At 43.5% G+C, this 26,632-nt stretch overlaps 2 protein-coding genes across 5 annotated transcripts; both read left to right on the top strand.

Annotated features, from left to right (window-relative positions):
• Nucleotides 1–1,956: 1,956 nt before the first annotated feature.
• On the top strand, nt 1,957–4,144 carry HMX2 (H6 family homeobox 2; the record flags this gene model as incomplete). Its single annotated transcript, XM_080621026.1, has 2 exons — nt 1,957–2,233; nt 3,080–4,144. The coding sequence occupies 2 exons, from the start codon at nt 1,957–1,959 to the stop codon at nt 3,625–3,627; spliced, it is 825 nt and encodes a 274-aa protein (XP_080477152.1). The 3' UTR covers nt 3,628–4,144.
• Nucleotides 4,145–5,009: 865 nt separating this feature from the next.
• On the top strand, nt 5,010–24,987 carry BUB3 (BUB3 mitotic checkpoint protein; the record flags this gene model as incomplete). 4 transcript variants are annotated; one of them, XR_013957232.1, is made up of 11 exons in its annotated part: nt 5,010–5,105; nt 5,375–5,532; nt 7,948–8,142; nt 9,203–9,272; nt 10,609–10,760; nt 13,744–13,902; nt 15,203–15,380; nt 15,952–16,168; nt 18,179–19,527; nt 23,541–23,612; nt 24,469–24,987. XR_013957232.1 is itself a non-coding variant. In XM_080621624.1 (9 exons), the coding sequence occupies exons 2-9, from the start codon at nt 5,524–5,526 to the stop codon at nt 18,186–18,188; spliced, it is 990 nt and encodes a 329-aa protein (XP_080477750.1). In that variant the 5' UTR covers nt 5,010–5,105; nt 5,375–5,523. The 4 variants fall into 4 exon arrangements, 2 of the variants coding, with proteins under 2 accessions (XP_080477750.1, XP_080477751.1); XR_013957233.1 differs by lacking the exon at nt 24,469–24,987 and having other exon boundaries at nt 18,179–18,272; nt 23,541–23,559; XM_080621624.1 differs by lacking the exons at nt 23,541–23,612; nt 24,469–24,987 and having other exon boundaries at nt 18,179–20,362.
• Between the last annotated feature and the right edge of the window lie 1,645 nt (nt 24,988–26,632).

The raw sequence follows: 26,632 nt of genomic DNA, 5'->3' as shown, positions 1-26,632 counted from the left end.
TAATGTGGTAAAACAGGACAGCACCTGCCCCTCACAGCGAGAGGAGGAGCTGGAACACTTTTCCTAATCAATTAGTCCATTAATGAGTCTATCAAGTAGTTAAGTAGTTAAAGATTATGCCGCTGGTCTGGGTAACAGTCGTCATCTCGCTATACCTAATTATATTATAAGTACTTTATTCAATATACCAGACATAATATGGTGACTCGGAGTTAATGAAAATGTCATTTTAAAACGTCTTGACATTTGTCTCTATTGATTTGTATATTTCCATCTCATTCTTTGCTTTCCCCGATTTGATTTTCTTTTTGGTGGGGGTGTGTGTGTATGTTTCTGGAGAGGAGAAAACGAAGGCACCTGGAGGAGGAATCAGCAGAGGGAACAGGGGCTGCCTCCGCGGGGACCCCGGTCCCAAGACCCTCAGGCACCCTGGGGTTAAACCCCCCTACCAAGGCCAAGGGTATTGCGTCTGGTCACGAATGCGACCCAAACCACCGGGATTTCCGAGCTGGAGCAGCGCTTGCGCCTCGCTCTTCCCTGCGGGGAGCCCCCAGCATCCCCAGTGCTGCCCCCTTGCCGGAGGGTGCGGGTCACTGGCCCAACTGGTCGCGAAACTCGCCCCATCTTCGTTAACTAACGATATTCCCAAGAGTGGCCTGGGCACGGGCACAGCCCATGGACACGAACACGGGTGGCCCATGGCGGGGGGTGATGCATCCCTCTGGAATCGCGACAGCGGGGAAATGGAGGAGGAGCGGGAGGGTCGAGGGAGCTGGTGCTGTGCGGTACCCAGGGTGGCGGTCACCGGGCTGATGCCTTCCACACCGGCCCCGTTACCGGGGCTCCTGTCTGGGCAGGGGGAAGCATCCCCTGGCCCTGGCCTGGGGACGGAGGCTCCCAGGCAGCCGTCGGGGCTCGGCTTCCGACCCGTCTCCCCTGGGCAGGGGCTCCAGGCCCCAGCGAACGCGGACCGGGCTGTCCCTCGGACCCGGCAGTAGATCTGTGCCCTCTCGGGACGGTCCCGGTGGGGTCCCTGCCCTTATTCCTTTGCCCCCCATTGCGTGTGACACAGATACCGCAGCTCCATCAGATTTCCCCTTCCAAGGGCAGGAATAGCTGGGAACGCAGTGATTTATTCCCTCCAAAGGGAAGAACCCCTGACTCCTGACAAAGTTTATCTGGAAGCACAAGAGGATGTCCCCTCCCTCCCTGCTCTCCCTCCCCCCCCCCCCCCCCCCCCCCGGCTTGCAGACCCTGGAAAGAACACTCAGGAAGCGTTCCGTGAGACATTTGTTACTGGCTGCAGCGGAAAACCCGATTTCTCGATGGTTTTCCCGGCTCTGCCGAGCCGCCAATACACCGTCACAGGGATTTTGTTTCCCTATCCTGTAATTAGAAGAAGGGTAACGGATATGCACAAGGTGCTTGTCCCAACACCCCCTCCCACCATGCCCGGCATAAGGAATTCAGCCCACGTCCCTCTCACCCATTCGCGGTGCAGGGCGAGGAGGCAGAGCGGGCTCAGCATCCGTCCTCCCCCGGGGCTGCGGGGTCAGAGCATCCCCCCGGCGCTCCGGGGATGGCGGAGCTGACCCCACGGGGGTTCCCCCCGGGCTCCTGCCGACCGTGGCTTCTTCTTCCCTACCCCCTCAATTCCGGACCCCCCGGGTTTCCAAACTTTCCGTGTCCGCCGCCGCCGTGATTGGCGCGGCGGAGGCCACCTCCATGCAAATGAAGCCCCGCCGCCCGCCGGCCGCAGATCAATAGGGACGCGGGGGAAGGAGCATGCATTCCGCCTGGGCAGGCGCGGGGAGAGCCGGCACCGGCACGCCGAAAGCACCCCCCAAAACAAACCCCCCGCCGGCTCAAAGCGAGCTCCCCCCGCCCCGCACACCCCGGCCTCCCAAGCCCATCTAAAGCGAGAGCTTTCCTTCTCTGCTTTCTTATGAACCCAGGATGAGCAGCAAAGAAGACCCCAGCAAGTGCTGTCAGACGGCTGCTCCCATCTCCAGTTTCACCATCCAGTCCATCCTGGGCAGCGGCAGCGCCGGGCCCCCCCGGGAGGGCGGCGGGGGGGCGACCGCCTGGTCCGCCCGCGGCCGGACCCTTTCCCTCTCTTCGGAGGACGAGGAGCCGGAGGAGAGCTGGAAACACCGCGGCTGCTTCTGCCCCGAGGCTCAGGGCCCCGCCGAGCCGTGCCACAAGCACCAGCCCCTCAGCTTCACCTGCCTCGGTGAGTACCGGGACGGGAAGGACGGGACTGATGTGGCCCGCAGGGAAGGGCCGAGGGGGCTTGGCCCCCGCAAGGGGCCATGGGGGGACATGTGGCACCCTCCCTGCTTTCGGATCTGAGCGTATTTGCGCAGTCTGACGCTGAAGCAGGAAGAAGAAACTCCGCCAAAATCAGTCTGGCTTTTTGGAGTTCTCTTTTTCCCTTCCCACCTCAAGCGGGGTTGATTCCCTCGAAGGGGTGCAGGGCGAAGGATAACGCCGGTTTTCCTAGATTCTGCTTATTCAGAGAGGAAGAAAGATGTTTGGCTTTATTTTTAGAGTTAATTCTGAATAAACGGTCTGTGAAATGCAGGGCTATAAAATAAAATCAGCCGACCCGTGTTGGGTTGGTATCACCAACCTGTTCTGGTGGTGAGGCGCTGGCACAGGGTGCCCAGAGAAGCTGTGGCTGCCCCATCCCTGGCAGTGCTCAAGGCCAGGTTGGACACAGGGGCTTGGAGCAAGCTGCTCTAGTGGAAGGTGTCCCTGCCTGTGTCAGGGGTTGGAACTGGATGAGCTGTAAGGTCCCTTCCAACACAAACCAATCTGGGATCCTATGATTCTAAAGCACTCCCAGCCTGGCCCTTGGCTGCCTTCACCGAGGCGGGCACACCCACCTGTCCATCCGTCCATTCGATGGAAGGACGGGGATGGCTTCCCCCGGCCTCGGTGGTGGCTTCCCCCGGTGACGGAGGCGGCGGGTGCCTGGCCAGGGGCTCACCTCAGCCTTTCCCCCAGCTGGAACGGGGGGCTCGGCCGTCGGGGGTGCCGGTGCCGGTGCGACCCCCGTGCTGTCGCTCTGTTGCAGGCAGCACCAAAGGGAGCGGAGCAGCGGCAGCGAGCAGCGGGGACAGGGGGCCCTTCCTCTCGCCCCCCCAGCAGGACTGCAAGGAGGAGAAGGAGAAGCCACTGGGACCCGCCTCACCTTCCTGCGTGGACCGGCAGCGCGACGGTGGGGACCGGCAGGCCGGTACAGCCAAGAAGAAGACGCGCACGGTGTTCAGCCGCAGCCAGGTCTATCAGCTGGAGTCCACCTTCGACATGAAGCGCTACCTGAGCAGCTCGGAGCGGGCCTGCCTGGCCTCCAGCCTGCAGCTCACAGAGACCCAGGTGAAGACCTGGTTCCAGAACCGCAGGAACAAGTGGAAACGGCAGCTCTCGGCCGAGCTGGAGGCGGCCAACATGGCCCATGCCTCGGCACAGACTCTGGTGGGGATGCCGCTGGTGTTCAGGGACAATTCCCTCCTCCGAGTGCCGGTGCCCCGGTCCATCGCCTTCCCTGCGCCTCTTTACTACCCCGGCAGCAACCTCTCGGCCTTACCGCTCTACAACCTCTACAACAAGATCGACTACTGACCCACCGCGCTCTCTTCCCCGTGGCCGCCCCTTCGGGGCCGGGATCGGGACTGGGACCGACACCGAGGCTGCCGCGGAGACTCCGTGCGGGGTCTCGGTTTACCTCCGCGGCGGGGACAGAGGAACGAAACTGATGGGAGGGACGGGGCAAACGGAGAGCCCGGGTCACCGGGGGCACCCCCGTGCCCCTCCCGCGATCCTGCCACTTGAAAACGAACAAAATTAATTAAAAAAGCGTTATTTCAGATCTGTAAATATTTTTAAAGAAAGAAACAAAAAAGAAAAAAATAAACGGTTTTAAGCCTCGTTTGTAAACTCGCCAGCGCGATCGTAAGCTCTCGCCGGGCAGCACCGGGACCTGCGGGAGCTCCGCAGCCCGGCCGGGCACCGCGGGAGCCGCCGCTGGGGGAAGGGGATGCGCGGAAGAGCGAAACCAACGTGTAATGCCGATGGTTTGGTTGGTTTTCCCTTTCTCCTGCTCGTTATCCCGTTCCCTGCAGGGAATCTCAGGCGGGCCTGTCCGTACCCACCCCGGGGCTGGTGGGGCTCAGTGCCCTGCGCTTGGCTGGAAGGATCAGGGCCTTTCTCAAACGGCTTCCTTAACGGGGACCGTTTTTATCAGTTGTGAGGAGTATTTGGCCACAAGCGGCGGTGGGAGCAGCGGGATCTGGGCTCCCGGTGACTGACCCCGGGGCTCACCGGCTTTGCTGCCCGCCCGCCCCGGGGCACGCACGGGTGCATCCCCACGGAGACAGAGTCCGTCGTTCGTGGAATAAAAAGCAAATCCCACAAGGAGCGGGATTCAAACCGCGGCCAGCGGCTCCGCGGTGCCGCCGGTACCGAACGCGGGGATGGTTCTAACAGCAGCAACGTGGGTGCCTCGAGGGGCAACGGGAAAAACAGGAGAAATAACAGATCCGGAGGGATAAATCAGTGCGCGGGAAGGAGGAGGCTCCCCCGGTGCCTCGCAGCCGGTGTTTCACCTCGGTGTGCAGCCCGGTCAGGCCGGGGTGAGCTCAGCCGCACTAACGCAGACACGGGGGTAAGCGTCGATTCCCGCGCTGTCACTCCGCCTTTCGGACCCTTTTTTAGGGAAATAATTCATATTTCGGGTTTGCTCTGTAACGCAATCAAAGCCCTGCGATAGCTGTCTTTACCCCCTAAGGGGGACACCCGTGTGGCTGCCCCGAGGGGTCCACAAAGACAATCCCGCCCCGGACCCCTATTAACAGCCTCTGCTGATAACCGGAGCGAAGTGGGAGGCACACATCCACTTTTCGGGTACCATCGGACTACAACTCCCAGCATGCGCCGCGGCTCCCTACGCCAAGCGCTGCGGCGCGCGAGGTACGCAGGGACGTATAGTTCCTCCCTTTCAAACAGGCCAATCGCGAGGTGGGAAGGGGTGCGCTTGCGCAGTGGGCAGCGCTGGCGGTTGTGGTTAGGCCGGAGGCGCGCGGCCCGGGCGAAAAGCTGAGGTGAGGTTGTGCTCCCCACCGGACCCGGACCCGGACCCGGACCCGGACCCGGACCCTCTGACCGCGGGCGGGGTGCTGAGGCCTGCGTCCGGGGTGCTGAGGCCTGCGTCCGGGGATAAGCGGAGCGGGCTCCTCGGCCTGGGGACGGCTGCCGCCTTCCTTCAGCCGCCCCGGGTGCTGCGGCCTCTCCCGCCGCGGCCTCCCCCCGCTGTCCTCTGCCCCCCCTCGGTTCTTGGGCTCTCCTCTGACTCTCTTCCCTCTCGCCGCAGCATCTCCTGGATCCTGACGTGGTTCTGCGGGACCGGACTGCGAGAACCGCCGTGCTTCTGACTCCTCCGTGCTTCCGCGATCCGCGGCGGCTGCAGTGAGAAAGGTTTTCCTTGACGGTGCGTGGAGCGGCGAGAGGAACCCGTGCAGGATGAAGACGGTACTTTTTATGTTTTCTTTTTCGTCAGAGTACAGGCTGGTTGCCCTGCGGCTTTGAACAGGGCGGCCTGCTTTGTTCGGGAGGCTCACCGCTTAGCTTACTGGGAGGGAGGCGGGGTGTATGTTGAAGAGCTCTAACAGCACCGATTTCATTTCCATTAGTAGAAAGTGAGCTTTTGGGAGTGACTGTAGTGCTAGGACAAGGGGCGATGGGTTCAGACTTAAACAGGGGAAGTTCAGGTTAGATATAAAGAAGAAGTTCTTTACTGTGAGGGTGGTGAGGCACTGGAATGGGTTGCCCAAGGGAGTTGTGAATGCTCCATCCCTGGCAGTGTTCAAGGCCAGGTTGGACAGAGCGTTGGTGACATGGTTTAGTGTGAGGTGTCTCTGCCCATGGTAGAGGGGTTGGAACTGAATGATCTTAAGGTCCTTTCCAAGCCAAAACATTCTGTGATTCTATAATGAAATTGCAGAAGTGCACCCTGTAGCTAAGTCAGCATCACAGTTTTAGCAGTTTCTTCCCTCTAATGTGTTTTTTTTTTAGTGAGTTATCTCTTGTGGTGCTTGAACGTTTTAACAGGACTTTGTTGTTTGAGGTGGGCCTGACAGTTACTGTTTAGCAGTCCTGACTGTGCATTTGTGAAACCATGGAGACTTCTTTGTTTAATGTTTTCTCTTTTTTGTTGGTGACACGTGTGAAAGGTAGCATGCACTTAAATCCTGATGGTTATATTCTTTTTTTCTCGATTAAAAATACTTTTGGGACACTTTTCCAGGTTTCTGACATAAGTAACTTTGCTTCCTGGAGTGTTGTTTGTTGATTGCTTTTAAGCTGGTTCTTTGCTGTTGTACTTCTCTTTGTCATTTTAGCTTTCTGCCACAAGGAGACAAGGCAGCTAGCATGCCTTGTAGTTGTTCTGAATTCCTTTAGAGGTTGTGGCATTGTACATCCATATGAAACACTCACTGAGGTACACTTCACTGTTGGTGAAGGTGCTGCTGAATTAATTCTCTGTAGTAATATAAAAATGTGTGGCAAATTCTCAAGCCTGTCTGGTTTTTGCCCAAGTATCCCAAAGCAGAGCTGAAAAGGGGTTAAGAAAGATGATTTTATTTCCTAGTCTTAAGAAGTCATGTTTAAATAGCAGAAAAAACTTTGTGTTTACATAGTGGTTTTACTTTTTTGAAGAATATCTAAGAAAACACCTCCTAAAGTTCCCACTTAGGGATTTTCTCTGGTGTAAGAATGTGTAGTGCTCACATTATTTACAATTTGATTGCTTAGTTACTGACAAGTGCTGAATTAGAATAACTGTGCACTTATCTTGAACTTTCTCCTAGTTCATCTGTTCTTTCTCTCTTGACTTATTCTCAGAGATCTAATCTTGCCTCTGCAGTTGTATGTACAGATTCAGGAGTGACAGTGTTACAGAAAATCTGAGCCAATTTACTTTTCGTTTTAGCTAAAGGGAAATGTGCTTTTAAGACTTTCTGAAGCCTTAAAAAAAGGTTCTGGTGCTTTTGGTGCTGTATATGTCGTGTACAGCTCCGTCTTTTAGAGTGTCTGTAAGGTTTGCACTGCTTTCCCAGCTGAAATTTGCTGGTTTTAGCCTCTGCTCTCTTTTGAATTTTTGCATATAGGAGTTAAGCAGTCCTGTGAAGTGAATCATGCAGTCATTGGGCTGGCATTCGATTGTTGATCCTTTTTTCTAGTCATATCACATTTACACTTTACTTTACACTCCAGTACCCCACAAACCATCTCTTTCCTTTCTTATCTGACCTTCTTTAGACTCTTAAGAGGAAAAAAAAAATCTTAAAACTGTTTAATTGGAAATATTTTATAACACTTATGGAAGCCAAAGGATTGGAAAGTTGCAGAAAGCCCAGAACTATTTCAAAGATGATCCAGTTCTTGCAAGAAGATGGCCAATCTTGACGATTATAGCAGATCAGGAACAAATCAACACTTCTTTTTTTGTTTTCAAATTGGATTCATTCCTTTTTACCTGTATGTGTGGGTTTTTGTTTTTTTTTTTTTAACTTCTTGATACTTACAGTAACTGATATTTACTGATAAAAATACAGCCACACACAGATTGGGGAAAAATACATTTGTAAGTAAAAACAGATAAGCTTAGAGATAACAGTACAAAAAGTGTATTATTGTTCCATGTTGTGGTTGATATTTAAATTTGAAAAGTGTGTGGGGAGGAATTTATTGATGTTTTGGACAGGGATGAGCATCTTGAATTTTAGAGTGTGTCAGAATTCTGGGTGTTGTGAACTTTTCTGTGTAAAAGCTGTTAAACTATTCAGCTCTAAGTACTCTTTAAGATGGCTCAGTTAGGAAGCTAATTTGCTAGGTTATGTTCTTGTTGCTACTAAAACTGTATCTGTTCATTATTGTCTTCAGATGACGGGATCAAACGAATTCAAACTAAATCAAACTCCAGATGATGGTATTTCATCGGTGAAGTTTAGTCCAAACACATCACAGTTTCTGCTTGTTTCATCCTGGGACACAACTGTCCGGCTCTATGATGTTCCTGCCAACACCATGAGACTCAAATATCAGCATACAGGAGCTGTCCTGGACTGTGCTTTTTATGTAAGTGTGGGAAGTGGATTTTTATTTGCTGTTATTTTATAGACCTGTAGTGGCCAAGGTACCTGAGAAATTGTCAGTGCCTGAAATTAAAGCGATAGTGAAATATCACCTAAAATCTAGTTTTGTTCCTTTATTTAAAAAAAACCTTCTGCCCATTATTCTTTTAATGTATGTTGTTCTAGTCCTAAATATAGATATTTCCTGTGAAGGGTGCAGGCACACAAGTAATTTACTCCTGATAGAAGTGGTAGGCAAAAGTACTTTGAGCTGCTTTGTGCTGTTTCGGCAGTGCTCTGATGAATTGTGTACATGCTTCTTACGAAGAGTCGTACTGGTGGTGTATAGCCAGAAATCATTATTCCCAATAAATGCTCATAGCCCATTAGTCTTCTCTTTCACCTTCTCATACTGGTTGTTTGGGAGCACGGCATCATGTTCCCAAATACCAGATACCTGATTGCTGTGTTCTTAATGCACTGGATTTGAAATATGCTTCAAGTTTATTAGTGCCACTTTTTGTTTTGCCTTTTTGGTGTCATATATGTACATGTCCTGTAGTAACTTGCTATGTTACTACATGTTTTAAGGATCAATTTAAATGTCCAGGTCTTGTCCTGTTTTTCACTGAACATTTTGTCACATAGTTAGTATCATGCTGTGGATCAACACATGTGTTCTCAAATGGTATCTGGCTTCTAGATTAGTTTTAGGAGGATTGTGCTTCAGTCAGATGGAACTGGTTTAGGTTGGCAGCTGTTTAAAAAGAATTATGTGCTTTGCTTTTACAGCAATGGAAACAATTTGGTGTAGCCTTTAACTGCCTTTTTGTTTTATTTTAAATAATAAAAATATAGCTCAAAGTGCTTTACTTAAACATTTTGCAAAGTTTCTGTCATCTGCCTGTTTATATCTGGGCCGGATCTTAACCTTGTGTCTGAATTCCCATCTTCCTCAAACTCCTGAAAGCAAGTCTTTTCTTGTGAGCCTGGAAGATTAAATGTATCACAGCCAGGGAAACTTAATGCATGTCAGAAGGTGAGCTCTTTTTTTTGCTTTGTAGGATCCTACCCATGCCTGGAGTGGAGGATTAGATCAGCAACTGAAGATGCATGATTTAAACACGGACCAAGGTAAGCAGATTGAGTTCTGTCAGTGGTCTCAACAACTGGCCTAAGCTTCATATTTATTTACTTTAACAGAATATGTTTCCAGTTTTTTAGATGAGGGATATTTAAGTACTGGATGCTTAAATCTGGATTTAAGGTGTCAGTGCTCGGCAGTCTCCTTTGCTGTGCAGCCCTTTCGGATTGCTGAGACACAGAACAAGGCAGTGTCCTTACTGTGTAACTGAAGACGCTCCTATAACACATTTAACAAAAGGCCTGAATATGCTGCTGCCAAACTTGAGAGTTTAAACTTTTACCATGATGGACATTCATCGATACATTTTACATGTGTATTTATTTACTTATTTGAAGGTGAAAATGGAAGGGAAGGAAATAGCTGTGTATTCCTCATGCTGACTGACATATGTCTTTATCTAGTAGAATAACAGGTGACCCTAATAAGAACTGCCTAAAAGCATGGAAGCATTTGGCAGTTTGCCTGGAAATTTGGTAGATGCCTGTTGTAGGATGCCTTGAATTGGATTTCTGATGATCATCCTGCTCTGCCTTAGGCTACTGTGTCTCAATTAGTGGGAATTAACTAAGCTGAAGTACAACTGAGCATGTTATTTTTCAAACGTTTGTGGTTTAGATGTATTTAAGAATGATCTTTCACATGTATGGCGGAACGTATATACAGCTTTTACTTTCTCAAACATCATGGCCTTATACTATATATTGCTCAAAAGTAAAAGTTCCAATGCCTCATTGGTGCAAAATATGGAGCTGGTTTATTTTGTGTGTTTGTATGTGTGTTAAAGAGAAAAATGAATCTCAGACTGCGACAAAAGTGATCACTAGAACCAGCCAATAGCCATGGCTCAACAAGCTTGTGCACACAGTAATGTTATGAAAAGGTCAAATAACTCTGCTGTAGATGACTTTGTAGAAGTGTTCATATTAATATTTTTATTAATATGTAATATTGATTCCTTTCTTTTGTCATAATGTTCATACATACAGGCTTAAGTTGCTTTCTGTGTTAAAGGTGGTGATACCATTTGATATTGAACGCTTCTTTATACCTCTGAAGATCTCTGTCTGTGGCTGCCTAAAATTCTTAACTTCCCCTCTTAATCTCAGGAGACAAGTTTCAATTTAATAATTCTGGTCTTTGCAGAAGTTATGCTTCCAAAAACTAAACTATCCTTAAAGGGACTCCTGGCATATAAATACACTCATGGGAATGTCCGAAAATAGTTTGTTCATACTGCAGTAGTGTGTCCTTTTTATTCTTTATTTGACACATTCTTACTGTTTGTAAGCCAGTAAAGTTAAAATATATTGTGTTTTCTTACAGAAAACCTTGTTGGTGCCCATGATGCTCCTATCAGGTGTGTTGAGTATTGCCCAGAAGTGAATGTCATGGTGACTGGAAGCTGGGATCAAACAGTTAAACTGTGGGATCCTAGAACTCCTTGTAACGCAGGAACCTTCTCGCAACCTGAGAAGGTATGTACTGGATACTGTATTAAATAGTACATCCAGTGCCTGGTTCAACATCACCATACTGGACACTGTCATAAACTGAATTGAATTTGAAAGATAGGTTTAATGCTTTTTAAGCTGTGAAAATGTTGCCTTTTCAAATATTGATATTCAGAAAGTATTGCGATTTTTAGGTTGAGGCTTTGAGCTTTCATCAATAGGAGAATGTAACTTAATTCTTAGTGCTTGTGGTAGACCAAATGCATATGATGTAAAACAAACTAGAGGAAGGAAAACTGAACAAAACCAGCATGTGACGTTGATGTTAATAATATTTGGCTTAATTGTAATATGCACCATTGATTTCCTTAAATGTTGAGACTTTGATATAGCAGATCCTGGCAGTTACAAGGTCTGATTGCTTTGACATGTGTGTAGAGATACAGTAGGAGGCTTTTTATGTTGCCTGAAATACTATTTTGGGTGTTTTTTTTTTTACTTGTATTAAAAGACTGAACAAAATTGCTTTTGTTGTAATTTACCTGTCATTGTACTAGTGTCCATAAATTCAGATGTCTTCGTAATACTTAAATCCTCTGTGCTAATGGGAGATCAAGAGAAATAAGGGAAAATGTGATATCTTAAGCTATTTCTGATGGTTATATGGTGTGTTAATCTTTATACTGCTTACAGTGGTGTCACTGGAAGAATTACAGAACAGTAATTTCTGTTCTTTTCATAGACTCCTAAACACAGGCTGGGCTGCTGGATGATTTTACATAGGATTTTGTGCCTATGCCTTTTATAAATCTCATTTAGCTCTGTCACATCATATTGTCAAGTCATAATTATGAGCCATCATTATGTTGCCTATTGCATCTAAATAGCTCTTACTTTTGTTACAACGTAGCTGAATCTACTTCTGACAAGACCTTTGTTCAGAAGAAAGTAATTGCATTATTTCTAGGTTTTGATTTATAGGTGGATGTAGCATGTAAAGAACTGTGATAAATTGCTGACAGAATACCATATAATGGACAGCCTCAGTGAATCAAGCTGCTTATTGGTTCAGCCAGGTTCATTATGTCATTGTTTTAATACTGCCTTTGATAAATGTGTACACCTAGCCAGCTGCATGACAATGGTTTCATTTGATTTATGCTTGTGTGTGTGGAAAAAGTATACTTACTGTACAGGTGTGACATCAGTTTATAAAGAAGACTTAAGATATTTAATGTTCCTTATGCCTTTATTGTTATACATGTATGCAAAGACATATAATTATTAATATTTTGAGATCGATTTTTACGTCAGTAATGAGGGGAGACTTGAAAAACTGTTTTATTAAAGTGTGTAACTACTGTTGGATCCAAGTTTTCTTGCCCTTTTCATGGCAATTGGCATCATGAGAAATCTTAGTTAACTCTTGTGTGAACGTTTAAGACATTTCCCATCTTAAGACCTCAGTCTGAAGGTGGAAGTTCAGTAATCACATTTTAGAGTGAGAATGCATGTTAAGTGAGTGCAAATTGGTAAAGGAAGGTTTTTTCTGTCTCTGTGTATGCATACACCCACACACATGCACACTTGTATGCTTGGTTTTTATTAGAAATTAACTTCTTGAAAGTAATCTCTCCAGAAATGTTTATAGCAAATGAAAAGTTGTTTGATCTAATATTTCAGTGCAGTCTTACCTGAACCAAACAGCTTTACTGGGCTTTGTCAGAGAACCAGAAAGTGAAACCAGGTGCTTGAGTGAAATTGTATGAGCAAATGCCAAAAGTAAATTGAATCCTTTTGGCAGGATACCAGATGTCTTACACTTTTGATTCTGAGGTATATCCAGGATTTGTTTCCTATGTATTGAGCTGCATTAGCTCACCTTTTCTAAGCTCATTCTTGCAGTTTGCTCTTGTTAGCAGTTCTCTAGCAATAGGCAGCTGGATTGTCTTGTTTGTATCATCAACTTGTAATTCATTTGATAGCACAGAGGTTTTGACTGAACCTTTTTTTCCTTTTCCTTTTTTTACGTGTTTCCAGATTAGCAGCATCCCAAGTAATATTTGGAAACAGAACAATTTATATGCTGGATATTTTAATGAGAAGTCTGACACATGAAAGTCAGAACCTCTGAGCCAGTTTTTGGAGCGGAGTTGAAATTCTGAGCCATGGTCTCTTTTCAACTGCTTTCAACTTCACTTACTTTTATCAAAGTATACAAAGCACTGAGAGTTTTTTAATGATTTTTTGGCAATTTATTTCCCTTTATTAACATAAAGTTCAACTTGAAATATTCTGTTTAAGAAAGAAAACCACATAATTCAGAGAAGAAAATGTGTGATGTGGTATTGTAGGAAAACTGCAGGATCATGCGCTGATAGCAGGGAATACAAACTGAACATACCAAGCAAAGATGAATTGCAATGCACTTCCCTCTTATTTCTTCTGTTTTCCTCTTGCCTTGAAATATCCAATAAATTTAACAGTTGAAATAATTTTGGAGGAAAACTTGGATGCTACTGGTGTCCCTTTTGAATTTAACAAATACTTCTGTACGCAAGTAGCATTTGGAACACAGGTAATACCAGCAGAAGAGAAAAAATCTCGTGTGGAAGATGATTTAGGTATTACTGAGATCTGGAGACTGGTAACTGAGCAAATGTGCTTGGAATTTAGAATTACACAAGTGCATATGCATGTTATTATTGCTATATATATAATCATTATAGTTGTTATTGGGACTGTGTTGGGCTTGATTTCTCAGCTGTGTGCTAGGGTCCAGAATTAAGGGTGATCTGTTGAAATGCTACATCAATGTCTTCTCACTAGCCAGCTGTACACTATGACTGTTTGTCCCAAAATTGAGTTGTAAATTAAAGGTAAAAGGAATTGTGTAGCTACTGACTTTAATGTGTAGATGTTTTTTCTGTCATATTGCTGCCATTTTATTGTTGGAAGAACAATGGATATTCAAGCCTAATGTTAAATACTTTAATTTTTTTTAAAGGTCTACACACTTTCTGTGTCTGGAGATAGGCTAATTGTGGGCACCGCGGGTCGGAGAGTGCTGGTGTGGGATTTGAGAAACATGGGTTATGTTCAGCAGCGAAGAGAATCAAGTCTGAAATACCAGACCCGCTGTATCAGAGCGTTTCCTAATAAACAGGTATGGGGAGCTTGGCAGTAATCACACTTCTGAATATTCATTAGGAGAAATGGTGGTTTGTCTGTCAACTTTTCTCCATCTTTCTTTTGAAACAAATTCTGGTTTTCAGAAGTTTTGTAGGAGGGGAAAATCAACGGTGTTGAGGCTTCGAAGTTGACTCTTTGTAATAGTGCAGTTCAGGAGTGCTTGTACAGACTTACCAGCATATTAGGTTTTGGGTTTTTTTCCCCTCAGTTTTGTCTCTTTTTTCAAAATAGGTTCCTATATCACAATACCAACATACAATTAAAAAACCCCCAAAACCTCCACAAAGTTGCCGTAGAAGAGAGGAAAACAGAATTGGAGTTTGCTCAGCAGCCTTTATGTGTTGTAGCCCCAGGTTCTTCAGTAGGCAGGAGCAGGATTCAAACTATATGAATGTCTTTTATGTATTTTCCCTTTAACTCTGAGTCTGTCATGCACTCACTAACCTAGGATACATTACCTAGGGGGAGTTGTACAGTTTAGATGATCATACTGTGTAGGTTAACACAGTGTGTCTGTGGTATTTCTGAAGTGAAGGAAGATTAGCTTTTTCTGGCAAGCTATTTTGGAAGAGAATTTTCCTGTGTATATAGTGATAGTACAGGAATTGTGAGACTTAGTTTCTTGTTCCTGAACTGGCATGAAAGCTTTGTCCTTTTTTAGCTCTAGTTATGGTAAAACAAGCTGATCGTCCAGATTGTATTGTGTTATGGATTTTAAAGAACCTTGCTATAGCTAGATATCATTACAATCCTATTTCTGAAAAGATCTATTATGGGCTTAACTCAGAAGTTATAATAAAAGCATCTCAGGTTGCTCTTAAGTCAGGACTGTAATTAACTGGATAAGTGAACACCACTTATAATCAAGTTTCACTGAAAATACTATTTCAACTTGAGTGTTTAGTTGCTAGTATAAAGCTCTGAACTAATTTGAATGTAATATAATTCTGAAATAGTCCCATGAGGATCTCTCATATTTCAGATATTGAGGCCTTGGGGAATAGGTGGGCAAATACAAGGGGTTGTTAACTCTTTAACATTTTCTTCCCCACAAATTGACTTTGTGTTTGGACCTGAAGGGTAATTAAAAGGTCTCACTGTCACTTTAAAACTATGGTGCTGATGCTGTTCTGTGGTAACAAACAGTTTCTGTCTGTACACAATCTAAGGCTTTTTGTTTCGTCTATTGAATGTGAAGGGTATAAGATAAGTTGTATTGCAATCTCTTTTCCAGTTGTAAACTACTAACGTGCGCATATCCAATTTGGTTTTAGGGTTATGTTTTAAGTTCTATTGAAGGTCGTGTTGCGGTGGAATACTTGGATCCAAGTCCAGAAATTCAGAAGAAGAAGTATGCATTTAAATGTCACCGTTTGAAGGAAAACAACATCGAGCAGATTTATCCAGTTAATGCAATTTCTTTCCATAATGTCCACAACACGTTTGCTACAGGTAAAGTAGATAATCAGTGTTTTGTAACGTGTATCAGTTCCTTTACTTTTGATTTAAACAGATTAGCCTTTACTTCATATAACTGACAGAGGGAAGATTGAGATGAGTTCTTTCCTGTAAGGGTGCTGAGGCACTGGCACAGGGTGCACAGAGAAGCCGTGGCTGCCGCATCCCTGTCAGTGTTCAAGGCCAGGCTGGACAGGGCTTGGAGCAAGCTGATCTAGTGGAAGGTGTCCCTGCCCATGGCAGGGGATTAGGACTGGGTGAGCTTTAAGGTCCCTTCCAACCCAAACCATTCTAGGATTCTCTATGCCCTTCCTTTCTAAGCATTTAAACTGTGTTTCTGGCAGTGAGCAGGGTTTTTTTAAGATTTGATGCTTTGAGAGTCAATGGCTGTAGCAGAGATTTTGAGAAATACTTGTGCTCTTTACTGAATTATGCAACTCTGTATAGCCTTGTGTTTTTACTGACTAATTCAGGTAGTTTTCTTTCCTTTTTATTTCTGCTGTGTCTTTTCAGTCTTGCCATTCTCCCACCTCTAATTAACAGTTCTTAAAAACTTAAATTTCAGGAGGCTCTGATGGATTTGTAAATATTTGGGATCCATTTAATAAAAAGCGTCTGTGTCAGTTCCATCGGTATCCCACAAGCATCGCATCACTTGCCTTCAGCAATGATGGAACTACCCTTGCAATAGCTTCTTCATATATGTATGAAATGGATGACATTGAACATCCTGAAGATGGTATCTATATTCGCCAAGTGACAGATGCAGAAACAAAACCGAAGTGAGTATGCTTCACCTGTATTTGAGACTTTCTGAGCATTCATCCCAAGATTTATTAATTTTCCTAAATTCATGAATAGCATTATTGATGCCAGCAGATAGTGCAGCTTGACAGTAGGGTTGGTTTTGATTTTATCTTGTTCGCCCAAGCTTTCAATATCCGTAGGTTGATAGACGGCTGATGGATAAAATTGTGCCTAGTTGTTTAGCAGGAGAAGAATGTCAAACTCTTATCCTTTTTGAATAGGTGCTATTATATGAAGCTGTGGAGTTATTGCTAACTCATTGCTGCAAGAATTAAGGGAAGAATTCAAGAATAATTTATTTGAGTAAATGTCACTCTGCTTGGAGATTTAAAACTCAGAATTAATGGAATCTTTATGCACTGAGCATGCACCTAGCTCTCACAGTCAGAAGTGAATCTAGATATTGTTCTAGAAATGCTGTGTAAAATCAAGGAGAGGCTTTTTCAGTTCCCTATTAATGGAGTTTGCTGTAGCCCTCTGATAACACACTTTTCTATCATTGTTGCTGTCAAAATGGGGCAAAGTGATTGATGGAGGTAAAAGATTTCTGTGGCGCTTGCTTTGGCATGAATGTTACATGGAAAAATTGCCCTGATGGTGCAGAATTGCACTACTCTTAATTATGCTAGCACAGGAGCAGGTTTTATTTTCAAATTCAGTGTGGTTTGTCACTGCTTTTTCTTTTAATTGCTAGTACTCAAACCGTCTTACACTTTATCTGGTTGTCTCCATTATTTAGTATCTAAATGGTTACGTAAATAGGCACGTGATAAAAGTTATTGAGTTTAAAACCTCAAGGCCTTCCCTTCTTCCCTTAAAGTATGTAGCTTCGGAGCAGCCGTTTTATGGCTGTGGAGATGGGAGGTGGAAGTTGCAGAAGAATAAATCCACCGTTTCTCACTTGGGAGATGTTTGTTTTACACTGATTTTGATACTGATGGAAAAATAAAGCAGAAGTAATTCAGGATTTATTTCTGGGGCTTCCACAAGTAATAAAAATAATCCAAAGCTGGTAATTCACATTTATTTTTAAAATCAAATTGTTCTTATTGCATTTAGGAGAATGTAAAAAAAAAAGGTGATAAAAGAATACTCACTGCTACTTGTAGTAGTGAGAGCTGCTTTCAGTTATTTTTGTTCATTGCTAGTTATGGTTGCTAATTCTGTAGATGCTTCATTCTGCCCTAGGAGGAGGTTAATCTACAATTAAACAATATTTCCTCTTGGCCCTCCATTATTTTCTGCAGCAGATGGTTCATCATTTCCTGGGCTGTTAAACACAGCAAGGTTAAGGTTAGACTCTTGGGAATCAGCTAGTTTTGAATCTTATTAGGCTGTAGAAGGAAAACTAATAAGAATACTCCTTAATATCATTTTGGGACTGTAAGCAATTATTTATTAGCAAACAATTGATCCCAGAAGGGCAAATTGTTTGAGTCAGTAATGAGCTGAGAAAAGACAGAGCATATCTGTGTATTTGGAAAATAATTGTAACGTAATTGCAATGCATTTAGACAGGCATCTTTTTGGACCTGTTTCTATCTTTAAATGAATTTCTGAAAACATTAACAAGGTTTATATGCTTTTCTGACATGTACAAGTTGCTCGTGCCAACCTTGGGGCATTAAGGATGATGTGTATATTTTAATGTTACAGTACATTATTAATGTTACATCTCTGGTTTATTCTAAACATAAGTTACTTAGGACAGAAAACTAATAGTTATTTCAGAGTGATCTTTTTGCTTATTAATTTGAATCAGCATTTCTGCACGATGCGTTTTTATATGCATGAAAATGATGCCATATTATATGAAGAAAACTTGGCAAGAACAGCTTTTTGATCAATAAATTACTATCTGTAGTATCTTGATAAAAGCGAAAGCAGTCTTTCTATGCATCTCTGCTTTTATATAGTGTTGAATATCTTACCTACTTACTATTACTCTAAATATCACCTGCTGAAATAGAGTTTATTTATTTCAGGTCTACTTAGAGGTCTGCTTAGACTTCTGGTGATACTACTTCTCTACAAGAGGTGCCCACCTGCTTCTAACAAGACTAAACTAGAACAATAGAAGTGAGAAGAACAGTCTTCGTACTGATGCTGTTTTTAACTTAGAGATATTTGTTTGTATATTGTAGCATGTCTTAATCTATCATTGCTTTTTTACAATGTTAGTGAAACTGTTTTATCTGCTGTCTATGGCTATATTAGTTCAGTCCTGCAGGCAACCTTCATAAAAACACATTTTATTGTTTTTAATTATGAAAACTTCCAGTGAGCTCCTAACTGTTCAATAAATATCCATAGTTTTTTGGAAAACAGAGACTTCGTGTAACAACCTTTACGGCTTGTGAAACAAATGTTAAGAGCAGACCAAAGTTGCAAGAATTCTTGAGTTCTAGATTTTCCTGATGAAAAAATTTCTCAACCTTTTGTCTTTTTCCAATGAGGTGAACTAGGAATTTCTTCATCACACAGGGGTGCTGGGTCTCCAGGCAATCTCGCAGGGCTGTGAAAGCCTAAGGTTGTACTAGGTGAGCTTGTTCATTGTTACTAGAGAATCATTAACTCTTCCTGGAGGAAGGAACTTGAACATGTAGTACTTTGGTTCTGTGTGGTTTTTATATACTGCATAAAAGCCTAAAGTTAATGATGCTTGGGAATAACTGAGGGTAGAGGGGAGCAAATGGAGAATTTTGGCCTACAGCTGAGTGGTCTGTTCCAAGTATGCAGATCTGACCTGGTAGCCAAGTTTTATGGAGTAACACAAGTGGAAAAGTAGAAAAGAGGAGTTTGCCCGGATTGGAAATGTCATTCTGGCCATAAAACCTCATGAAAATCCACTGTTTCTCTGGATGCCCTGCTTGCCTTACTGCCAGCTGGCAAGAAGTATAATCTGTTGTCAAAGTTGTGTGTCAGCTTCTTGAGGATTTTGAAGTGAGATGTGAGAAGATATTTCAACTTGGACAAATTAAGAATTTCTCAGGAAAGTAGTATTAGAAAAACAACTTGGACACTGTGTTTGGTCTTTTCTAAACAGGAAAGTAGATCTGAGCAAGAGACTAAACCTGCAAATCCATCCTCTGCTTAAAGGAATATATTCAATGTGCAGATTCCTGACTGGTTTGTGGAAATGAAGATAAATGCCTTCTGATCAGTACCACCAATAAAAGCCATCTCCTCCAACTCTGCCGAACAGACTGCTCTCTTAATAGTAGCTTGTATCAGGTGTTAGGGAAGTACTTCATACTTAAGTGTTCGCTTTGCAGTGAGTAGTAAGGAAGGACAGAACAAAGCTCCTGTGACACTTACCAAAGATGATTAAGGTGTAAGTATTTTGGAACGGTGATTGGATTCATACTTCCAGCTTCTCTTCTGAGTTATCAGTGCCTGTGTAGCCAGTGGGAGTACTTCATTACCTTTAAGAAAACAAACTTGCTGACAATAGGAATAGTAACCAGTCGTTACAGAGAAGGTGGTGATGGAGAGGGAGCTGGGCTCTGTGCAGAAAGCTAACAACTTGGAGCTCTTACCAGGAAGACATAGTAAATGAGTTGAATGTGGAATGTGTTATAGTTTGGCATGTGTTAGATATGGATTCTTTGACAATATAAACTGGTTTTGATAGGTTTGAAAAAAACAAAGATGTTTCTGAATTAAATATGAATAATGTCCTCACTACAGTAGCAGCTCTCTTCTGATTGATGTGCAACACCCTATTTCCTCCAATTTTAATTGACTTCTTTGTATTGAGGGTACATGACTCTGATGTTGGCCAAAGTTTGAATTTTATTTGTTGGCTTAGGAAGTGATGACACCCTGGTGTTTATTTTTCTTATTATGTTTGTTTGTTTGAGGAACGCATTGATACAGAGGGTCTGGGGCCTAACAATGAGATCCAAAGGTTTCTGCAAGAATGAGTAGCAAAAAAGGAGTAACCTAAATCCCTAGTTTGGGGGATAACTGTAGGCTGAAACAGTAGACTTTGTGTTAAGAATGCTGTCAGGTGTTCCAGGATCTCATGCCACCGTGTGTATGGATATATATATTTGCAGAGCAAACATACAAAGTATCTGTTGTTTCTCCATCTCCTCACAGCTTAGAGTGTGTAATATTACAAAATACAGGATTGAGCCCACAAATAAATTGCTGTTACTTGGAAACATGATAGTGACCTTGCTTGTGGAGAAGAGAGACCTGAAATGAGGATGGGTCCGAAGAATGTGGGAAGGCAGAAACAGGTTGGAACTAATGAAAAAGGTGCTTAGTGATGATGTGGAGAAATGTGAACTGGAGAGAAGATATAGTGGGGAGTTACAGGGGTAGAACTGTGGGGAACAAAGTGAAATAAGAGCTAGACAGCATCCAGGGAAACAAAGAATTGGGGGAATTCCAGATAATTTGGTTAACAAAATAGATACCATAACTTGGACCTGATGCCACCTGTGCAACTTGTCATTGGTAAGTACTGGGGGGAAAACAACTGTTAATACTTGATGTACTTAGCTTAAAAATGATAGGAAAATTCCTTGTGGTGTGTTGGTGTTTTATGTAAATGCTTGAAACAAATAAGTCCGTAGGGGATGAATGAGACAATTGGGCATAATGAAGGAGGCATGTTGGTTAGTTGGTCAGAGCTATAGCTGTGTCCCTATGTTAGGTATGAGTATGTGCAGTTAGAATACAGATGATTTTTTTTACAAGATTAATCTTTTATTAGCTCTCTTCTAGAAATGCAGGTGAAGGCAGAGGTTTATAAGCTGGAGAAGTCATGAAACAAGCCTTTTCTGACCTATATAACAAGCAGCTGAACAAAGAGGGTATACTGACTCTTGATCAGAGGAATGGAGATCTAAAAAACCTCCTTAAGTCATTGCTTTTTGGACGGTGTTGAGGGCCATACAGAAAACACGGAGTCATAGCTGTCACTCTAATAGAGTCATCAATCACAGTTGACTGCTTGCAGGAAAAAATCATAGAATCGTAGAACAGTTCGGGTTGGAAAGGACCTTAAGATCATCCAGTTCCAACCCCCCTGCCATGGGCAGGGACACCCCACACTAAACCATGGCACCCAATGCCTCATCCAACCTGGCCTTGAACACCGCCAAGGATGGAGCATTCACAACCTCCCTGGGCAACCCATTCCAGTGCCTCACCACCCTCACAGTAAAGAATTTCTTCCTTAGATCCAATCTAAACTTCCCCTGTTTAAGTTTGAACCCGTTACCCCTTGTCCTGTCACTACAGTCCCTGATGAAGAGCCCCTCCCCAGCATCCTTGTAGGCCCCCTTCAGATACTGGAAGGCTGCTCTGAGGTCTCCACGCAGCCTTCTCTTCTCCAGGCTGAACAGCCCCAACTTTCTCAGCCTGTCTCCATACGGGAGGTGTTCCAGTCCCCTGATCATCCTCGTGGCCTCCTCTGGACTTGTTCCAACAGTTCCATGTCCTTCTTATGTTGAGGACACCAGAACTGCACACAATGCTCCAAGTGAGGTCTCACGAGAGCAGAGTAGAGGGGCAGGATCACCTCCTTCGACCTGCTGGTCATGCTCCTTTTGATGCGGCCTAGGATACGGTTGGTTGTCTCACAAGAGCCTCATAGCATTGTGGTATTAGAAGTCAAGTGGCATCTGTGCCCTGAATGTTACAAAAGCCTGCTGGTAGATGTCCTTTTTCCTGTTGGCTGGTACTTCAAGATAATCAGTGTATGGTTGCTACGTATTGGTCTGGAGCTCTGCCGCATCTCAGGTGTGATGTTTTGTGCTGTTGCAATTATATATTTTAAAAAGAGTGTCCTTTAGATAGGTGTTTTCCAAAGCAAAACCAGCCCCACCTCTGAGCTCTCAGCCCCAAACACAAAGACTTAAGCGATGCTGTTGAGTATGACCTTTCCAAAGCTGTGTAGGTGTTGCTAGCTCCATCTTCCTTAACTGTCTCTCACTTTTGTAGGTGTCCTGTAGCTTTTACTGCCATGAATACTGTAGTTACAGTCATACAGTCACGAAGTTCAGCAGTAATTCAGCTGGTGCATCGGTTAAGATAGCTACCCAAAAGCTGGGTGTTTCTGCTGTTGGGTGCTCTTGCAAATGTTGGCCTAAATGACACATCCGCCATCAGTGATAGGTTCTGCTCCGGACCACTAATACCAATTTCTTTTGACTCACAGACATCTGTTCTAGTGATTACACCATTAGCTGCTTTTATGTTGTTTAGTATAATCATAACCACAACACTAGTAATTTTTAGTCAATATGCAACTGATACAACTTCTAGTCCTCCAGCAAGGTGACATTTGCTCTGAAACGTGTCAGGCTTCTTTGTTCACAATAGTATTTAAGCGATACTTTGTAATACATTTAGATATGTAGAATTTAGAAATGAAAAGTCAAAAATAGGACTTGCCCAGATATTCTTATAACTAATATGCTCAAGGCACCCTCTGAAGTATGTCTTAATTCATAAGGCTTGATTATGGTAGTTTTGACTATATCATACAGTTTCCTCTAGCGTGAGCGTGCTAACGCATGATAGCAACATGGGGGACGTAATAGGTCTTCCGAGTCTCCTGTGATTACCTGCAAAGTGGAAGGGAATAAACTGTTCTCCATGTCCACTGGAACTGGGACAAGGCATAATGAGCTTAAATTGCAGTAGAGATTAGTGCAGACATTAGGAAAAACTTTCTAAGTGTAAGGGTGGTGAAGCCCAGGAATAAATTGCCTGGGGAAGCATTTGTGGACTTTCTCAAGCGCAGGTTAGCCGAGGAATGGTGTGGTTTTAACCAGTTCCATCTTTGAGTAAGAAAGGTAAGCTGATTGTACTTGCATTGTTACACTGCTGAATTTGTCTCTGATCATTCATTCACCTGCCATTGCTCCTGTTTTAGCAAACTTGTGTTCTTTACAACCCATGCAGAGATTCCTATTTGTTTAAAACTTAAATTCTTAGGCTTTTATTTTCCTTCATGGCCCATACCGCTATTACTAGACAAACTTGGTTTCAGCTTTGAATCTGCCTGTGCTTACCAGTTTACCTGGCAGTGTGACCTGACACACCAGAGCCAGTGGGTGCTGTCTTGCTCCACCAGGGAGAAACCTCTGCAGGACTGTCCCGTTAAAAAAAACCATTATGCTTCTTAAATTCCATGTATGTATTCATTTTGTGGGCAGTTCTGAATTTGCATAAGGTTAATAAAGCAAAGTACCCAATTCTTACTGGCTCTATAAAGGCCCGTTTAAGTCTCTTTTGGTAAAAATAGAGTGAGGTAGCATCAAATGAAAACAAAGCAAGCATTTATTCCTAATTAAATTCAACTAAGCAAAGGTTGCTCTTCCCTAGGTATGCTTTCTGCAAACCACACTGATCTGCAGCGACGACAATGCCTTATTCTCAGTGCTGCACAGATGCATTGTAAGAAATGATTCTGGCTTGAGAATTTGTTCCTTAAATGGATAAGACAGCAAAAGGTTGAGAGAGAAGGAATATTCTCATTCCACAGATGTCAACAAAGGCACAGAATAAGGAAGCGAATTTCCTTGTCACAGAGCAAAGGCAGGACTTGAGCAGATGTCTTGATTCCTAGCTCATGTAATTGGTTTAATTTTTTCCCTCTGCTGTAGACTTACAGTGGGGAGTTATTTGAGTTAATCTTTTTTATTCTTGTGATGTAATTTTTTCATCACTCGAATGAAGAGTGCTTGTGTGTAAAGGTAAATGGGGCCAAATTGTGAGAGTTCAGATCCTTCACTGAATCTTCTTCAATGCAAACGTTTCTTACACGATGGTACAGTGTACCCTATTGTGTTGATATATCGTACTGCTAAGTGGCATAAAGAGATTCCAATAGAATCCAAAGCTCGACTTTATTTACTACTTTAGTGAAGGATAAATGTAGCAGGGTGGAAGTAGAAAGAGCAAACATTTTTAGAGGTTCTGCTTTTAAAAACAGTAATAAAATGTGCCATCATGTTTCTACCTGGTGTTATCTGGGCAGAAAAAAGGTGTAACCCAGGCCCTGCAAATCAAAGACTATTAAGAAATATTAAGTGGAGGATTTGTAATGAGCTTTGTGAAGCTCAAAGATAATAAAAACTGCACAGCTGTAGCCTGTGTAGCAGACAAAAGAGTGGAGACATCAAGAGTGTGTGTATATATATATTTATATATATAATATATTATAAATAATATATTTATATTATTTACCATGTTCCACACCCTCAGTTTCTGCTGTCTCTTACTGATGGATCGCTTTCCTTGTTCCACACAGACATTCCATGTTCTGCTGGGGAGTCGAAGGCTGCAGTTGCTGCAGTGCTACACATGCAGCTTTGTGCGCTGTAGAATGCTCGTCTGTTGCTACATGGCTGTTGAGAAGCTGCAGGTACATTTTCCCTGAGTGCAAACACATGGAGTATTGGTGAGTGGGAAGGGCCTCCCTGTTCCCAGTGTCAGGACAGCACATAGCCTGTTCTTTGACATATGTTTTTGGATGTAAAGTCACTGGGTTTAATTTTATCCTTGCTGGTGATAATCCATACCATCCTCTGCATCATGTAAAGATGTCAACTGATGACACAGACTCTCAGAAGATAATATAAATACATTTCATATTTGTAAATTACACGTTTTTGAGAACATCACCTTGGCTTTTTCTCTTCCATCTATATTTTTTATGTTGGGATTGTTTGATTAGACCTCAGAGCAGCCTTCCAGTATCTGAAAGGGGCCTACAAGGATGCTGGGGAAGGGACTCTTCATCAGGGACTGTAGTGACAGGACAAGGGGTAACGGGTTCAAACTGAAACAGGGGAAGTTTAGATTGGATCTAAGGAAGAAATTCTTTACTGAGAGGGTGGTGAGGCACTGGAATGGGTTGCCCAGGGAGGTTGTGAATGCTCCATCCCTGGCGGTGTTCAAGGCCAGGTTGGATGAGACCTTGGGTGCCATGGTTTAGTGTGGGGTGTCCCTGCCCATGGCAGGGGGGTTGGAACTGGATGATCTTAAGGTCCTTTCCAACCCTAACTATTCTATGATTCTATGATTCTTCATGTGAAGGCTTTATATAGTGGCCTCCAAACACTTACTGGAAGGTGATGCTGTCTTAGTGGTAAGGTCAGTGCCCTGTTTCTGTCAGAGCGCATTAATTTCTCCTAATGAGATTTTGGAGAGAAACATTGGGAGAAATATTTGTAGATAAGCTTTTCAAATTAAACATCTGGCTCTGTGCAAAACCCTTCAGTCCTATACCATAAACTAAATGGCAGGAATATATCTGGGGAAATGTATCTGTTCCTGGTTAAAATCTTTGTTTTTAAGATCATAGTGCTTGGTTTGAAAAGTAAAAGAAGTGCTTAAAACCTTGAATTTTCCCCTTGGTTATAATGGAGTCACTGTTCTTTCCTTGTCATCTGCAATCCTCAAATGCTTTTAATCAAATCCTCGGCATTTAAATTATGTAACATCTTTTTGGGATTACATTTTTTATTCCTAATTATACGCAAAAGATATATATCATGAAATATGCAGCATGTAATTGCGATTAAAGCGTACAGTCTCCCGAAAGATGGGTCTAACAGTTTTATACATCCAAAATTTAATTAGGCAGATAATGGGGTTAGAATTGGGACTTATAAGGATGGGGTAGGGCAGGAAACTTTTGGAGTTATATTTTTTTTTAATGGAGCTGGAAATCAATATGGGAGCTGCAAATGCAAATCACAGTCGTATTTTGTTCCTGATCTCCACTTGAGTCTTCGTTCTTCTTGTATTGACAATCTTGAGACCAATGCAGAAACTGAACGTATGTAGATAATGAGCAAATAATTCAATGAGTTGCAGAACAAAGTCTGAGGTTTTACAGAGTTGGGTCTTCTGGATGTTCCTTCTCAGATGTCTGAGAAATCAAGTTTAGACTTAAACGCTTCCACAGTCAGGAGGAAGCTTTCCCCAGGCAGGTTTCCTGGCCCTTCTTTCCTGGGCACATTATTAAAGCTGTCTCCTCTGCTTGACTGCCTGCTTTCATGAGAGATACAGGAATTTGATATCTTTGAGACCTCCTTCCTCTGTCAAACTCAGTTGTAATTGGTCAATCAGTTCCAAAGTTATTAGGGGGATGAGAGGAGAAGGGGATGGGCAGGCAGACGCAGACAATTTCATTGCACAAATCTCATTTCCTTAGGGAACTGGAATAAAAAAATCAATTAAGGTTAAGACCCTCCAGTACCCTTCTTCAGTTTCTTTGTCAGAACAATGCCTTTCACTGAAGTATCCATGATACGCTATATCTTGATCAGTCCAGCATAGGATAAAACCTATTTTGGCAGTTGTTTGCAAGTGTCCAAATACAGGATAAGAACCTGGCTTTTCTGTAAACAGTAGCTGAGATTGCAGAGCCTTTGGCAGCAACAGGATTCACCCTCTGCAGGTTGTAC

The sequence above is a fragment of the Psittacula echo genome (genome assembly GCF_963264785.1).
Source record: "Psittacula echo genome assembly, chromosome: 6".
Taxonomy (NCBI): domain Eukaryota; kingdom Metazoa; phylum Chordata; class Aves; order Psittaciformes; family Psittacidae; genus Psittacula; species Psittacula echo.
This window is presented reverse-complemented; position numbering and strand designations above follow the sequence as displayed.